The sequence below is a fragment of the Myiozetetes cayanensis genome, unplaced genomic scaffold (assembly GCF_022539395.1).
Source record: "Myiozetetes cayanensis isolate MyiCay16 unplaced genomic scaffold, myiCay2020 scf14, whole genome shotgun sequence".
Classification (NCBI taxonomy): domain Eukaryota; kingdom Metazoa; phylum Chordata; class Aves; order Passeriformes; family Tyrannidae; genus Myiozetetes; species Myiozetetes cayanensis.
This window is the reverse complement of record NW_026087048.1, coordinates 6,893,133-6,910,602: the sequence shown is the minus strand read 5'-3', so window position 1 is coordinate 6,910,602 and position 17,470 is coordinate 6,893,133. Positions and strand designations below refer to the sequence as shown.

Sequence of the window (17,470 nt, the reverse complement as noted above, 5' to 3'; positions counted from 1 at the left end):
ATTTTAAAAAATGGTAACTTAAAGTTTTGTCCAGTTTTTTTTTGTAAAACAGGTTCTCAAAAAGCCACTGCCTCTCTTAATTGTTTCCAAAGTGGTGAGGCTGATTTTATGATCGTTCTGTCCTGCTTTAGATAGCTTATTTTGTAGCAATTCCTTTTTTCTTGTTCATGCCATGTAATAGCAGCTGAGTAGCATTAACCTTATAATAAGCTTCACTCTTAAAGCTGCCACCTATTTGTGGAATGAATACTATCTTGGGCAAAATCTCCAGATAATATTTTCTTTTTCCTGTTTGTTTGTAGTGCTGGTAGGTGCTCTCTGATAGTCTTTTGATACTACATTTCATCTTCTATCTTTAATATCTCTGTGGTAGAATCTGTTACATCATGAGGAGCCTGCAGATTTATCCAGTAATGGCTGTTCGTGTCCCTCTTGCATCCCAACAGCAGTCCCGGATGGAGGATCGCTTGGACAGACTGGATGATGCCATCCATGTCCTACGAAATCATGCTGTGGGGCCTTCAACAAGCCTGTCAGGTGGCCATGGAGATATCCACAGTTTATTGGGACCATCCCACAATGGGCCAATTGGGAGCCTGAACTCCAACTATGGAGCATCCAGCCTTGTAACAGCCAACAGACAAGCATCCATGGTAATGATGTTTTTAAACATATTTATGCAAAACATCTACAGCTGATGCATTTTAAGTTATCACAGAGCCTAGTGAGTTAAAACTGGGCTGTAAGACTAATATTTACCAGGAAGAAACCACTCGAGATTCTTGTGGAGGAAAAGATGGCAGACGGCTTGCACCTGCTATGGGTTTCCAATTAGACTGTGGGGTGGGGGTGGACAGAAATGAGGGGGAGAAAAAAGATGGGAAAACTTAGACTTTGGCCTGGTCAGTGGCCCATAAAATCCTGCTGTGACCATATGCAGAAAGCTGAAACTTTCTGCTGAGAGCGTTTCAGCTTATACATGCATTTTTTCCAGATGTGTAATAATTGGCAGAACCGTTTTCTCCTTGAAATGGTGAATAGGGAGATTGAATGGGAAAAGCAGTCAAGAAGGACTGAATTTCAAGTGTTCTGGTCTGGAAAAGCTGTTTATTGTAAATTGGAACTAGTCTTCAATAGCAGATGCTGGCAGAGGACTGGGAGGAAGCTGTTGGAATGTGGAACCATAGTGTGCGCAGGCTCAAAATTTAAACTTTTTTTATAAATGAAAAGGAGTTTGAGCACAGCTGTAGCGTAAGTAACAATGGAAAGGAAACAACTTTTAGATTAATCCCCAAGAAGAGTGAAATAATTCAATCCATCTCTTTTAGTTTCTTTAAAAATGTGAACTGCTCTGAAAAAATGCAGTTGAGCTTTTTATAGATCAGAAATATGCTAAAAGCATTACACAGTAAACGAATCTATTTGTAGCATTGCTCACTTCCCTTTTTCTTCCTTTTCATTCCTCCCTTCTCAAAAATGCTTAGAGGAAAAAGAGCTCTTAAAAACATGCTTGTTTTAGTGGTGCCATGTGTTTGCATGTTTACAGCGTAATTTTAAAGACCAGTTACATGCTGTGAAATTTTCTGTTATAAAACAGATTCACAGCTGGGTACTGTGTGATCAAGGCAAAATTTCACCTATCATCAAAATAATTAGGTACCCCAATTGCTGAAGGGTTTGTATTCTATAAAACAGAATTAGTTCCAGGCTCTCCCATTCGCACGTCACACATCCATTTATATTAATTTCAGGACCACTGCAGTAAACATCAAAAAGCACCGGGGACTTTCTATAAGCTGCGTGTGTTTGGGGGCTGTGGGGAGGGGGGACTTTCCGAATGCACATCCAACTTTAGGTTTCTATACAAGTTCACAGTTACTTTTAGTAATGAAGGAAGTGATGCACAAGTACTGGAGAAATTTTTCTTAATGGGATTTAATGTTTAAAGAATGTTGTTAGAGTTCTACCATCTTCTGGGATAGACTGAAATTTAGTCATACAAAAGAAATCTTCTTTTCCCCTGGTCTTGATACTGTGGAGTAAAGTGAGTGACTAAAACTGCAGTGACAAACTTGTTCTCTGACTTGAGGAACATTCTGATACTGCTCAGCCAGACACAGCCAAATGCAGATAGGGCCAAAATGTCCATAAAAATCTCAATTTCTCTTTTAACTAAACTGTGATAAATATTTCATCAACTCAGTTTTTATTAAAATAGGTGACAGTGGAAGATGACTCTCCAGAATGGACCAAGATTCCTTGATTTTCTCGAGTATAATGTGGTTGTGTGACTCAAATGTAATATAGATGTGATTTATCATCTAATGATTTAACTGGCAGATGTTTGTTGTCTGTTAGAAATCAACTTAGATTAGTCAAAATCAAAAAAATACTTGATTGTACATTTCACCCTCACTGGGTGAAACAAGCTTCCAGATCAGTTTTGGCTCGAGAAGTGAGTCAGCTAAAGAATTCCTTGGATTAACCTTAATTTTGTTACATCAGAATAATTGACTCCAACAGAAGGCATCCTGTTGTGGCCTTGCCCAGTCCCCCAAGAGTGCCCTTTGACATCATTTGCAATTGCAGGAACTCAGCATGACTTAGGATGGAGTCCTGAAATACGTCCAGAGCAGAGGTTGGCACATCTGGCTGCAGAGCAGACGAGTGGGTTATTAGTGCTGACTGCATTGCAGCAATGCCCCCCAAGTATGAGGGGTAATTCTTCTTCAATAGCCAATTAATTTCAAACTATTATTCACTCTTAGGCTGGGGGATTTTTAAATAGTAAATGTGGGAGAGCAGAGAATTTGACACACAACCTGTACTATAAGATCTAGGCTCCATCCAGGATTTAAATACTACTTTACTTTAGATGACCTCTAGTAAATTTTAAGAAAATAATTAGCATTAGGCTAACATAGTGAGAAATGTCAACATTGATAAGGGTGATTACCTATGATTACCTATTTTTGATGTTTTGTTTGACATAGGGTCAAGAAATGTTCACTGGAATTCAGCACTAAATGAAACTTCCTTGTTGAGGGAGTGTGGGATCTTTATACAAAATGTTTTTGCTCTTTAAAAAAAAAAAAAAAAGAAAAAAAATAAATTTAATTTCCCTTGAAGATGATGATCTTGGCAGAAGGAGCTAGGAAATGAGTAATTTAACTCCTTTTTATGTAATTAGTGTAGCCAGGCATGGTTTTATTTTAACATTTGCTTAATTTTTGAGCCAGATTTATTTTACAACTCTAGTTGACTTCATTTCCTGCTTGCTCTGAATGGTCTTGTTTTCTTTTTAGCTGGGCTGGCCATTAGACTTATTCAAATAGATTTTTAATATCTCAAACTCATCAAATATTTGCTAACTGGCCTTTGAAGTTGATTTGTGTTTTATTTCATGTATTATTGAAAAGTTAAGAAGTAATACTTTTTGTTCTTATTCAAGCTGCTTTTTATTTGTCATTGTAATACAATGGAAAAAGAACAGCCTGAACTGATTAAAAATAAATAAATAAAAGACCTGGAAACTTAGTTAAGGATGAAACTCAATCCTTAAGTCACAGGGTTTTTTCAGGTATAACAGGAATCTATGAAGACTGGTGATCTCCCTTTGTGCCCTGTGCCTGCTCTCAAAGAAGCACCAAAGGGCAGTTTAAGTAGCTTTGCCAACACCAACCTTGCCTCTTGTTCAACCCCTTCCGGCTTTGGTGCTTCTCTACAGAGATTGTGCTCCCACTGAGCAACTTTAAATCGTCTAAAGTGTAAAAATCTTGATTCCAAAGCCCTTTTCATTGTCTTAATTATGCACCCCTTAGTTAAAATGGTGTTAATATATGTCATGAAAGGTGCATGTTTTATAGACTCACAGCGAGATTGGTATTTTTATTTTCCAGTTCTCAAAAGCTTTCATTGCCAAGTGCTCAAAATGAAAAATCAAACTGAAGTGTGAGCTGCAGCACCAATGTTAACAGGACAAAGGTTGTCCTTTCCCCACGTGTCACTCTCGGTTCTCCTACACACAGTCGTGTATCATCAGTGCCCATGATTTGTCTAGTTTTTATTTAGTTACCTAAAATACTTCACTGGTTTTCTGGTTTCAGATCTCAAATGTTACCACTTAAATCAACCAAAATACATTCTGCACCTTTTTTTTTTTTTTTTAAACTTGCAATTGTGACCAGGGCTGCAGATTGTCATATGTACAAGGCTTTATTGTGATGCATAAAAATTAATGCAGTTCACCCGGTAAATTATGGCTTACAGACTTGCACGCAGGGCTACTGTTGTTCTCAAACTCGGTTTACCGAGTTGTGACGTCTTTGATTTGCTGTGAACCCCGAATGCTGGGTTGGCATTGTGTAGAGGAAACATGCAGAGGGGACTGATTTAAAGAGGTTTGTAACAAAGGCGGTGTCTGTGCCGATCGCTCCTCAGACTTGGCAGAGTGTTGTGCGAGCTCTGTGGTGGAGCCCAGCCTTCCGCTCGTCTCCCATTTTGTGTGGCTGAGGAGCCTGCGGGGTTTGCTTGCGAGGGATCATGGAAACAAGGCTGGATTAGCACATGGGAGAATGAATTAACTGCGAGTTTGTTTGCTTATGAAATGAAGTCCCGGCGTTGCAGGGGCCGTGCGGGGCCCGGGGCCGCAGCGATGGGCGGGCGGGGATGAGCGGGACCGGAGGGGCCCTGGGAGCAGGTCCTGCCCCGCAGCGGTGCCCCTGGGGCCGGACCTTGGCGCTGGGGAAGCGTTTGACTCAGAATTGCTTATAAATAACAGCGATAAAACATGTCGAGAGCTCGTTTGTTGCGAGGCCGAGGAGCTGAGGGGCTCAGACGCCTTTCAGGAGACTTAAAGGAAGCCCGAGGTTGCTCCATTGAAATGCAGATGGAGACAGCCCTTGTTCTGTGAGTGCGAGTCCAGGGGAAGGAAAGGAAACTGAATTTTCTAAACTCGATGCTTAAGATACTAAAGACCCAATTTGCTACCTCGAAGTAGTCGCCGATCAGTTGTGCCTATAGAAAACAGCTGTTGGCCTCTGTGACTTTCAGCGAGTCTTTTGATTTGGGTTTTTTTGTTCGCCAGTTTGGATTTTCTAGTGTATCCTAGATCAGAGATAAAAATCATTGTTATGGTCAGTTTTGTAACATTTTATCTCTTAGGATTTCTGTAGAAATCTTGTTAATCTGAATTGTATGTCTGTCTTGGTTTCAAAGGACTGGGACATGGACTTGCATTCAGTTTTTATTTCTAATCTATTTTCTGTCTCAGAGCTGATTTGCTAATCTATCGCCTTTAGATTAGGTCTAGATTTGAAAGTTGCCATGGTTCTGGCAGCTTTTATGTTTGTACACAGCTTTAAGAAATTTTTACCTTTTTTAAGAAGTAGGCTTCAGAACAGACCTGGCCCTGAAGCGATTAATAGTCTGTAGCTTGAATAAAAGCACCCTCAAGTGTTGGGACTAAGCATGACCAGAAGAATAAAATAAAACACACAACCTGCAGGGCAGAATTAGGGAAAGACTCATTTTTGAAAGTTCAGTGTGGAGAACGAGCTTCACGTTCCCGTGTTAAAGAGTTTTGTCTTTCAGGCTGAAAGACCTGAGCTCTGCTCCTTCCTCGCAGTGAGTTCATGGCTCTGGCAGGAGCCGGATAACTGTATCCAGAGTAGAACTTCTCACAAACAAAGCCTATTACACGCAAAGGAAGATAAAAATATACTTGAAATAGCAACAGATATTGCACAGAATACAAGAGGAGATTTTCTGCAGAACAATGGATACAAATAGCAGCCCAGAATGACCTGATATTAGTTGTGGGTTGTCGGGGGGGTTCCCCCCTTTCCTTTTTTGTTCCTGTGCATTAGCTTACAGGAACAAGTGTATATTAAACAAAGGATAAACTTGCATAAGGGTATTTATCTCTCTCTGGGTAAAACCCATACTAAGACATGAAAGGTAAAAGCTGCATTAATTACTCAAGAGGGATTCAAAGCTCAGCAGTTTACTAGGATTGAAGGATTTATTGAAAAACAGTGGTTCTCATGTGTAACTCCAGGCAATAAACCTATTTAATTAAAGGCTTAATCTTCTAGTTGACATGTTTGCTACTGTTCCAATAAAAAGCTTCATCTGTAGCCAATTTTTGTAACTATACAAATAATAGTAGAATCCCTCATCTTTGTTCAGTTTTTTAACTGTTTAATTGTATTATATTGGTTATATTTTAAGGACTTCTGCGTCTTTAGGAATCAAAAGCTTTAAACAGTCTATGTTCCAAATCATTTAACTCCACGCAGTGTGTCTTTACCTCTTTCTCAAACAAAAAATATTTTTTTAATAGAAGTTGATAACAGTATTCTGTATTGAGTAGCAGTTTTTTAACAAATTGCCTCTTCAAGTTAGGTATGCACACTCATGGCTGTCTTCCATAAGTACCATTAATTCAAGTTATGCAAAATTAGAATTTTTCAAGACTCTTCATCTCAGTGCTTGCTGCTCAAATTTATTATGAAGGAGCAGATTAGGAAATAGGTGGTAAGAGCAGTTAGATACCTGGATTATTTTTGTATGATAAGATTCTGTAATGGGACTAAACTAAATGTATTTAGCTGAGAAAGTAGGAAAATGAGAGAGAATTATTGAATTGAATAAAATAATGTTTTTATCTTAGATCCAGCACTTTCTTAAGCTTGCTTCAGCAAATAAGAAGTGATGCTGTGTATATGTTTCGTGAGTGTCTGTGTGTCTGCATCTGCATCGCCACGTGTAGGGCAGTGTCCGCACCTTTCACACAGGGTGAAGACTGTTATTGCCCATCCTTTTCTTTGAAGGATCAGCATATAAGTACTTGCAAGCAGAAGTTAATCAGATCTTCAACCCCTCAGGTGTAAAGCGGGGAGGAAATTCTGTGGTGTTCTATGAGGAAATACTGGAAAACATTTCGACTAGGTCATGACTTTATTTCAAACAGGTGCTGGTCACTGCTTGGGGCACAGCTCAGTCCAGCAAGGGCTAAGAGGTGGTTTAGTGGGACAGTATCTTTCAACCAAGTCTTTCCTTCACTGAGTGAGGACTTTAACTCAGGTCTCTGATCCAGCAGACACTTGAAGTCTTTTAAACTTCTGTTTCTGGACTGTTTCTTTGAATTGCATCTTTAACAGAAACATTTGCTTTGCCTTGCTTTAGGTTGGGACTCACCGGGAAGAAGGTGTCAGCCTCAACAGCAACCACTCAGTTCTTCCCAGTACAGTTTCTGCTCAGAGCACAGAACTAAATCATAAAACACAGGACAGCTACAGAGGTAATTTTCCAGTCCTAAATACTGAATGGGGCCTGCAGCAATCCAGAGCCAGTGAGGCTGTAGATCGTGGTAAAATGGCAGCAGTGCAGGGGATAGGGACATAGATAATGTTAAAAAATAGACATTAATTATAAATCCTATATACCACCACTGTTAGGTATTCCTGCAACAATTTTGTTGAGCATCCCTGTCTAAGACTTGTCCTAGTAGAGTTTCAAGAGAGGACTGCATGACAGCCACATTCTTCCAGCATAAGGGGCCACAATCCACTTGCAGAGCTGTGGCCATTTCCAGATCATCCAGGAGGGTTGTGGAGTGAGCCGAGACCAGAGTTCAGTCCAGCCAAAACGAGGAAGTTGTTCCACAGCAGTGTTTACACTTCCTTCCGGTTTTAACCTAAACAAGTAAACTGCAGAAAACAGAAGTCAGCTTATTTATCAGCGTGCCAGCACCACTGAGGGAGGGGTGTGTGTTGCACATCCAGCCTAAGCCCAGGACTCTATGGTGCTGCAGCTCTGCCCTTAAATTTGCAGCCCAGACATGAGGTGCAAATTTCCTTACTTCACTAAAGGTCCTTCTGTCTTAAACAGTGTTTTTTCTGAGATTAGGCTGTTACCAGTCAAGCCTCTCTGTGAATTGCAGTCACTTTATAACCCATGACACGTGTCCAAGTGCAGCAGTGTTACCAGGATTTCTCGTGTCTGTTGCCAGAGCACAGTGTTTCCTGTTGTGTTCCCAGACTTCTGCTTGGCTTTGGCCTCTCATCCACATTATCTGCATGAGGTTCTGTGGAATGTTCAGTGCTGTGGCACTCACTCTGCTCTCTGGTTCCTGCAGCACTGTCGGGTGGCCTACAGAGCCAGTCTGTGGCTATAGGTCCAACAGAAATCAAGTCTGAACATAAGGAGAAGGATGAGAATATCCATGAACCGCCCTCATCGGATGACATGAAATCAGATGACGAGTCCTCCCAGAAGGATATCAAGGTCTCCTCCAGAGGCAGAACAAGGTGTGTTGCTGACGTGACCCAGAGAATTTGTTCTTTGTTAATGCTCTGTAGCACATTGCCCTTGAGTTCAATAAATTTATTACGAGGCTTTTGTGTAACCAGTGCAGGTACCAACAGGCAGTGAAAGAGAGAAAATGTTTACAGTATTGGTATCTATTTAAATACAAGCTAGAGGATTTTCTGGGAAAATCACCTGAAAATATGCATTCCTTTAGGTTAGTGCCATGCCTGATGTCTGCCTGTACATTTAAGTAGTAACACGTTCAGAGGGCCCTGCCCAGCCCAGAGGATGGGGAACTTAGAAATTTGTGATACTTTGTACCTGGGCCAGGGCTTTGCCTCTAAATGTAAGTTTGTAGCGATGGAGAGCTGCAGGCTGAGAACCTGGAGGTGGGCTGAACACCTTGGCTGAATATCCCTTTGAAACACTTTGTCCCCTCCCAAGCCACAGACAAAAAACCTGGAGCTGACACTGGGTAAAATGCTTCTGGATCTGCCTGATAGGCCTGGCACAAGTGTTGAAATTTGAGATAACAGTGGACAATCAGAATTTTGCAACCACAGGCAGCTGAATCTGTATCATCACACATGTCTAATGGCATTTTAGTGTGTTAGTTTTAGTGGAGCAGAGGTTTTGCGCAGTTCTTAGACTAAATTGGACAGTGCTATATTAAAAAAGACTTTGCAAATTGACATCATTTGAGGCAGTTCAGGAATTCTAAATGTAACTGTTTAGTTCTACAATGAGTAGAAGAGCTAAAAATAGTTCTAAAATTGCCCAGTGAGGTCTTTAACAGAACTGAAACATTTTAATAAGCACATGAAATTGAAAATCCCTTGAATGCCTTTTTATCTAAGCCAATGTATTGGAAAGTAGCAACAACTTAGCTAAAAATTATTTATTCTTCACCTGACAAGATGGCTGAGTTACTTCTTTATCTGACCAGTCACAGTACCTGAGTCAAGTGGTACTCTGGGTACATCTTTTGCTTCAAAGAGCAGTGCATTGCCACAGCTTTTCTTAGAGACGTTTACCTGCCGTAGGCAATATTCTGTGGATATTCTTCAGGCAGAAGCCACTCAACATTTATTTCAGTAACAGGAGCAACAAGAATTGCCTTGAAAACTTAAGCATTGATACCTAACACTTTCTTAGTTAAATATTCTTCAGCAGAATGGATTAAGTGGGAAGTTTCATCTCATTAACTGAAAATTCTGAGCCAGCAGCAGGGTCACTTGTTTGGAATCCCAGTGCTATTTCAATATACTGTTATTTCTGCTTTCTTGCAGCAGTACTAACGAAGATGAGGATTTAAACCCAGAGCAGAAAATAGAAAGAGAAAAGGAGAGAAGGATGGCAAACAATGCCAGGGAACGTTTGCGTGTCCGAGACATCAACGAGGCGTTCAAGGAGCTGGGCAGGATGTGTCAGCTCCACCTGAAGAGTGAGAAACCGCAGACAAAGCTGCTCATTCTCCACCAGGCTGTGGCCGTGATCCTCAGTCTAGAGCAGCAAGTGAGAGGTCAGTGCCCTGGGTGTGTGGTACCTTTGGTTATGGAGCAGTGCTGGTCCCTTGAAACCTGCACAAAAAAATGCAGAGCTATTAAAAGTATGTTTTCTGTTCTGTAACGATGCTGAAGTTCTTTAGGAAGAGCAAAGAATTACTTTCAAAAAAAGAAAAAAAAAGAGAAAGGAGTGAGTCTGAAGTTTATACTTTGACTTTTCTCCCTCCTGCACAATTAGCCATCTCTTCACCTAAAGATGGTAAAGGTGATTACACTTTTCATGGTAAATTGATTAACTAAAATACTGACACATCTTGCTTTAAATTGTAATCAACACTTGTTTTGTGGTATAAAGGCTTTAGCAAGAATAAGAGATCTATTTTAAGATGAACCCCACATAATTGAAATGTTAAACTGGAATGACTTTATGTGTGTTTCCTTAGATTTTTCAATTAAATGTATACTGGGGAGGGAGGAAACCTACTTCTACTGTAATTGAATCAGAGCTGGATTTGCATGAATTTTCTTCCCCTGATTCCTTTAAATTTTTCCGTGAGAAGACAATAGGCTTACTGGTAGGTGCAGAAGGAAGACTGCTTTGTGCCATTCACTCTTTTAAGGAGAGATGGTTCTCGGAGTCACACTCAGTTCTTCGACTGTTCTGTTCTCATGTCTCAGTGAAGCTTCAGTTGACTTCTAATCTTCCTTTCAACTTTTGTCAAAGATGTGTTGAAGTTCTGGGGCACCTTGTTCTAACTTGTGGTCAGCCCTGAGCTGGTCCTGCAGTTGAACTGGATGATGGTTGTAGGTCCCTTCCAATGGAAACAGTCTCGTCTGTTCTGTGTCTCTGGCACTTACCGGGGACTGTCCTCATGTTCTGCTGTTTGGGACTTGTGAAGAACCAATCTTCTTTAGTGTCCCACTGGTGTAAGTGCAGCAAGTGACTGGAAAAGTCTGTCAGATGTGGATGATGTCAGTGATTGTGTTTGCTCGGTCACTGTATCTTTGAATCACTGATGTCACTGAGTGATACCAACGTTTTATTTTTGTCTACCTTGTTTTACTTCCATTTCCTCAGTTGTTGCTTGCATTTTGCACAGAAGATCCAAGCAACAGTTCAAAGTTTATTGAAAGTGGTAAAGTGCCAAACTTAAGACAGGCTTACCTACTGTGCAGCAAGGATGAGATGCTGTGTTTTCAGGCAGTGTTTTACTGATCCAGTTTTTAATAAAGGAACACGCAGTCTCCATCCTGAGCTCTTGCAAGGCACAGAGAGCAACTCTGCTCTGCAGAGGAGACACCAACTGGGGCCATTGTAAAACCCAGTTTTAGCATCTCTGAGACTTAGATCCTGGCAATCGTTTTGGTCTAAAAATGCTTGCCATGGTCTAGAAGATAATGTTGAGTATGATGAGGAAGTCAGAGTAACATTAACGTTTTTTGATGTTTAAAGAGCTTCAAGTCCATCTCCCCCCTCTTATAGGTTCTGTAATCCACTGAAAGCTCCATGTGAAAATAAATAAATCACTTTTTCCTTGGTCAGAGATTGCTTTCAAACCTTGTGTCTTTGGTAGAAATCTTTTTTCCAAATGCACTAACAGCTACATTGGCCCCATTGTACAGGCAGTGTAATTTGAGAACTCTTCCTTCCTCGTGTCACCCCGGGGCCGAGCTGCCCTGGCAGCTCCTGGTGCCTGTCAGGACAGGGCCCGTGTTCCTGGTTTATCCCACCCTTGCACCTGTTCCCAAAGGGACTGACCAGAGCTTTGTGTGGCGCCCAGAGCAGCGTTCCCAGTGCATTATATAATTGCATCAACTCCCTGCTGCTAATGAAGCTCCTCATTTTGTGATTGATGCTATTCAGAATGAACCATTTCAGACTGAAGCTCTCACTGTGGGCCAGCGTTTTTATCTCCATTTCCTAAATCACTGCAAATTAGCTTCCTTTCAAAGTTTCCACATAATTAAATCTTCTTTAAAACTTCAAGGCAAGCCACAGTTAGACAAAGAAAACTGTGACTGAGAAAAGTTAGCAGTTTTTTTTTTTTACAGTAGACTCTTTAGGAGTGTTCAAGGAAATGCAGTAGGAGGCTGTTGATAATGACTTTGGTGACAGCAGAATTATCAAGTCCATCCAAAATAGTCTCTGTCAGATGAGATGGATTCTACCCCTTTTAAAATGCACAGGGGTCAGTAAACTGCAGTTCTAGAGGGGTGCTTGTGCAGGGCAGGAGAAGGGCTCATGCTGTCTGTTCAATTTTGGCAGTGTTCTTACAGTTATAATTGTATCTGCCATCTCCAACTGCAAAACAGAATTCACTGACAGCGAGAAAAATACCTCAAAATGTTGATTAAATTCAACAGTGGAATATATTACCCCCTTTTTGTGTGTCTTCTGGGCCAGTGCGATTTACATCTTCTGTGTTTTGATTCATGAAAAGCCATTTTGAAGAACAGGAACAGTCGACTTTTATAAACTGTCATTATTTGAAAACTAGATCCAAATCTACATCTATTGAAGCTTAAGTGGGGAAGTGGAAACATACTGATGGAAATACCTTGATAGCTGGTCCACAGCTGGTTATTATAAAGCACTGACTTTAATGTGAGAGGAAATACGGTTTGGAAAAAAAAATAATCCTCCTGCTCTGTGTGACTGTCATCACATTGTTTTGACTGAGCTGAGATGGGCACAAGATGATCTCACAGGCTTGAGGGGATGGTGAGAACTATCAGTTTAGGGCTTTCTGCCTCCCCTGTTCTAGCAGCTGAGTAATACTGATGGGGAAGAAAGGAGCAGTAACATCACTAAAGCCCTGTGATGTCAGTGAGCTTGGTGTGACCTCAGCATGCCAACAAAGTGCAGAAATCTCCATTTTATTACATTGTAAATTACAGACAGTTCCCAGTTTGCACTTCAATGACTTAGGGTGATAAAGGAGGTGCTTTTCTGAAGTTTTTCAGTGTGTGTCTAGGCAGCCAGGAAAGTTTGGGTTTGTTTGTTTGTTTGGGTTTTTTTAAATACCAGTTGAGATGTCTGGCAGGACTCTCAGCAGTGCTGGGCTGCAGCCTTGGACACCTGCTTGTGTGCACAGGGAGGGCAGCTCCGGAGGGGAAGCTGCAGAGCTGTTTTCACTCCAACGGTTCGTGTCTGGATATCCCCCTTGGTGGCAGCGGATGGGATGTAACAAGTGATGTTTTGTGTTGCAGAACGAAACCTAAACCCTAAAGCAGCCTGCCTTAAGAGAAGGGAAGAAGAAAAAGTTTCTGCCGTATCGGCAGAGCCGCCAACACCACACCCAGGAAGCCACCCTGGCCTGAGTGAAACTACCAACCCTATGGGTCATATGTGAACACCAGCCAGGTACGTCAGTCTCGGGGAATGGCTCTTCTTGCGTTGCCTAAAATTTGGGAGATACCTGGGTATGTTGGGTTTTAGTCTCTGAGCTGCCAGAGGCACCAAAGTTCTTTGTGCTGCTCAAGTCCTGTCATAGCTGAGCAAAAGCAAAAGCGTCCAGATTTGTTTAATTCTATAATAAACCCCAAGAAATTGTCGTCAGTCTCTTTCTTTCCAGGCGTTGTTGCCAATGGCTACATCTCTTGGCTCAGGTGGCCTTCCTGGCATGACATCAGAGGAGCTGTGAACAGCTTGCTAGATAAGCCAAGCATAATAGAGATGAATTATACATCTTTAAATGGTCTAAATATCACATTAGTTCATTTAAAAATCCACCTATTGTTTCCCAGGGCTGATGCAGACAGTTTGAGAGACTCCTCATCCCAGAGAGATTTGCTGTCTGGCTCAAGGCCAGTCGTTGTAACTCCCCTCATTTGCCCAGCAGAGCTTGTGAACTGTCTTAAGTCACAATCTGTGTTAGTAAAGATAGTGAAGATTTAAAGTGATGTTTTTAGCTTTGCAAGGTAGATCAGTGTCCAAGAGCCCCGTGTGGCCCAGAACGTACCAGCTCATTTAAACTCGCTGATGGGAGGCCCTACAATTCGTCTTTTGGGCTTTATTATGTCTTGTTGGTTGGGTTTCTAAACAGTTGGGAAAAACTTGATTTTAAAAAGAAAAAATTCTGAGTATTTCAGTATAGCTGTTACCACTTTGAAAAGGAAGATTGGGTTCAGTGCCCTTATTTTAATCTGTAATTTAACTAAATTTTATATTTCAATAGAGTTTTTGTTGTCATGTCTATAGACTGGTTTATTTCTATTTTACCTTCAGGTAAAGGTGTCTTGCCAGGATATATCTTGTGGAAGTTTAGTGTTATCTGGTGTTGATAGAAAGCAGCAAAATGGCTTTGAAACCAGGCCTTATTGGAGGCCTTCTTCCTCATCCCTTATGGACAGCTTTTTTCTTCATAAACAAAGTGGGTTTTCTTTTTAGGAAAGTAAATTTGAATTTCTTTGAATTCCTTTAATTTGTTTCATTGCATGCCAGAGCAATAGATACTTTCTGAATTGTCAGATAACTCTTGGTTTACAGCAGACTGACACGCTGTTCTTGCCATACAAAGAACCACTCTCAGAAGTTTGCTGTCTTTGCTTGTTGTGGTAGCAGTAACATTGTAAGAAGACTGAAGTGTGACACTGAGAGGAAAAACCTGCTCATGGCAATGTACCTTCAGCAGGAGTAAGGGAAGGAGCTGCCTGGCTTAGAGAACAAAGTCAAACACAAATTGAAGGTCTGAGATGTGCAGATTATTCTTTCTCCTATATCCAGAGAGGCCAAACAGAAGGTTCTTGAGAGTAATTGTTCAATATATGATACTCAGTATGGATGTCTCTGGGAAGAAGGATTTCAAGCCCTCTCAGTGTGATTTTCTTTTGCACTTAACTGACTGTAAATTACACCAGATCCAGTTTAAAGTAGTTCTCTAATGTCATTATGAAGCTTTTTAGTGGTTCTTTTCCTAATACCCCTTTCTTCTCCCAAATTTCCTTCTAGAATTCCAGAATTATTGGTAGGATACACAGAAGGTGACCTTTCTTCACAAGGACACAGACAACTAACATTATATGAAGACACAAACCTGACAGGAGAAAACACTTGAAGCAAGAAACCCAAATGCAATCTTATGATCAAAGCTACTGGTCAACACCTGCATCAGGATTGAAGATACAAGATCTTCAGACAGAATTTCAGCCCATGAGATACTCTGAACATATCATTCTGTTGCAAGCAGTGTGTCGCTTCTGCACAATCAGAGACTGTTGTGATCTCTCCACTCATTGTGGAAGTTGCCTTGTGCCTAAACTGAATTGACAAATGCATTGTAACTACAAATTTTATTTATTGTTATGGAACTGTAAAGGTCTACATATAAAGGGAAAAGTTAACATGTTAAAGGCTGATAAAATTTCAGCTGAATGCCAGCATTTACTAAAGCTGTTCACATTCAGAGAACAAAGCAGTGACAACCGTCGACCCGTAGCATTCCCAGCATACCTATTAGTGTCTTAAAAAAGGAAGGGAAAAGTCTTTTGTTGTCCTTTCCTCTCCTTTTGCCATATGACTAGTGTTTTCCATGCAATAGGAAATTATTCCTTGGTATAGCTTTTTTTTATGTTATTTTTGATCTCTGGTAATCTGAACAGTTATGGTCATAGTTCCCCTTCCACACTGAGCTCTGTGCCTCAAGCCCCTCAGAGGCTTCGTGAAGGCTGCAGGCAGGAGCAATACTGTGACCATAACGCTTCTTGGATTTAAAAAGTGATTTTTATTTTCCCTCAGACTTTCCTCAAACATTTTTTTTTCTAATTATAAACAAAACCTTTTTAGGCTTCTAGGCTTCATAGTAAAGCTTGTAACGTGAAGTGTAAATTGGGTGGGGAGAATCTACTTTGTTAGAGTTGCTTTGTTTTCCGAGCAGTAAGTACTACATATAGTACATGTAAAGTGTTAGCTGTATGTAAGCACAAAATGCATTAAAATACAAAGGAGATTTTTTTCAGGCTGTAACTTTGGTGAATATAAAACCCTGAGTTCACCATGGCAGGTAGTGTGATGATATAACCACCAGCAGGGTGGGCTAATTATGTAATGGAATCTGAGAGCAATGGTCACCAGTTTTTCCTTCCTGTGCACATTAACGATCATGTCACCTTGTATAGCTTGTCAGTGGAGAAAAACCAGTGTGAATCAAATGCAGACAAATGCCCCCAAGTGTCCCAAGCCATATTAGCATTAAACCTTTCAATGTTTCTCCACCAGAACAGTGTCTGTAAGTATTCCTTTGTCACAGATGTGCTGAAATGGTTAAAATCCCTTTGAACTTCCATGGAAACTGTCTTCCACTGCAATGACCATGGGAGGAAATTTCCTAAGCCAAGGTTGTCTGAGCTATTGTTTATATAGTGCATCTTTCATCACTGGCAATTGGTTCACACACAAAACAGGAACAAAACTATAATTTTTATGAAGTAATTTAATTTGAAAGAACAAAAGATGGATTGATAAAATAAACTAATGAATTTAAGCTCATGTTTTGGATGGTTCCTAACAAAACAGTTTGTGGAATTAGTGGACTCATTTCTATTACTTTAATTTGCATATATCATCCAATAACACCTGATTATATCTGTGGCCTTGTTCTTCATTTCAGTGTTTATCAGCTAAACGGAATTTGTTGCTTATGACGTGTGAAAGTGATCACGTGCCACTGCCTGGCCTTTTTCCTTCTAAGCTTGTTGTCTTTTTGGCTATATTAGACTTTGCAGTATGCCCAGAAGCTTTCCTTCATAAAATAGAAAGAAAAAAACATTTGGCTTATTTTTCACTGTAGCTAGTCTTTTATACAATAATCTTGTAAGAAAATTTCTTGAATTCTAAATATTACTCTTTCTAGATTTTTGAAATCAAAAAAGTTTTCAGTAAAAAGTTTCTTACTTTATTTTACTATATTAGGTAGTAAAAATGTAGGGTTATTTACCATAACCTGTTCATTAATATCAGAAATTTACAATAGCATTGTAAGACCATAGTAGGGTTCTAGCATACCGTGTAGTACCTATGGAGTATTGTAAGAGCTAATTGTCCGAGATGAATTGCTTCTCATCTTGTTCTCCAGTTTCCATTGTTGGTTTATTGCAGATTTGTACCCTGTGTCAAATTTCAAGGTATTGCTGATAAACCTTTCCAACCAGCAGCAAGAAGTTCAAAAAATTTCTGTCAATGTAACAGAAAACACTATGTATATAACATTTATGTAGCAATAAATGTGCCATCTTTTTTTAACATGGTAAATCAGTGAGTTTTTTAAATTTCTCTCCTCATAGGCAACGTGTTGCTTGAAAAACACTGAAAAACTGGATCTGAACACAGCCTGACATACATTCCCAAGGAACTGAGCGTGTTGCAGGCATAAGAGGGTTGTTGCTCCTCCCTGGAAGCCAGTACAGGAATTCCCAGGTTGCTGAGGAGCAGCAGTGCCTGAGCTGTGTTTGCTGCTGTGCAGGGCAGGAAGGGCATTGCACAGGCAGGCACAGACTGGGAGCAGAAGCTGATTCCATAAGGCTTATCCTCTTCCTTCACTTTGTTCCTTCACTTGGCCTGTCCTGAAGAAAGGGCGCTCATATCTGAGCCCCTCTGTGTAGTGAAGGTCAGTGCCAAGTTACCTCTACGTAAGTTTTATGGAAAAACGGGGGAA

General features: G+C 40.5%; 1 protein-coding gene across 10 annotated transcripts in view; it reads left to right on the top strand.

The window, feature by feature from the left end:
- Nucleotides 1-17,058, top strand: part of TCF12 (transcription factor 12) — a 161,561-nt gene extending 144,503 nt beyond the window's left edge. For 5 of the 10 annotated variants that reach the window (XM_050309896.1, XM_050309892.1, XM_050309893.1 and 2 more), the window contains 6 exons: nucleotides 447-653; nucleotides 7,189-7,303; nucleotides 8,141-8,312; nucleotides 9,603-9,835; nucleotides 13,029-13,182; nucleotides 14,770-17,058. In XM_050309896.1, the coding sequence (XP_050165853.1) occupies nucleotides 447-653; nucleotides 7,189-7,303; nucleotides 8,141-8,312; nucleotides 9,603-9,835; nucleotides 13,029-13,171 (870 nt within the window). In that variant the 3' untranslated portion in view covers nucleotides 13,172-13,182; nucleotides 14,770-17,058. The remainder of the gene's footprint in view (nucleotides 1-446; nucleotides 654-7,188; nucleotides 7,304-8,140; nucleotides 8,313-9,602; nucleotides 9,836-13,028; nucleotides 13,183-14,769) is intronic. The other 5 variants (XM_050309897.1, XM_050309895.1, XM_050309902.1 and 2 more) reach the window with 2 other exon arrangements.
- The last annotated feature ends 412 nt before the right edge of the window (nucleotides 17,059-17,470 follow it).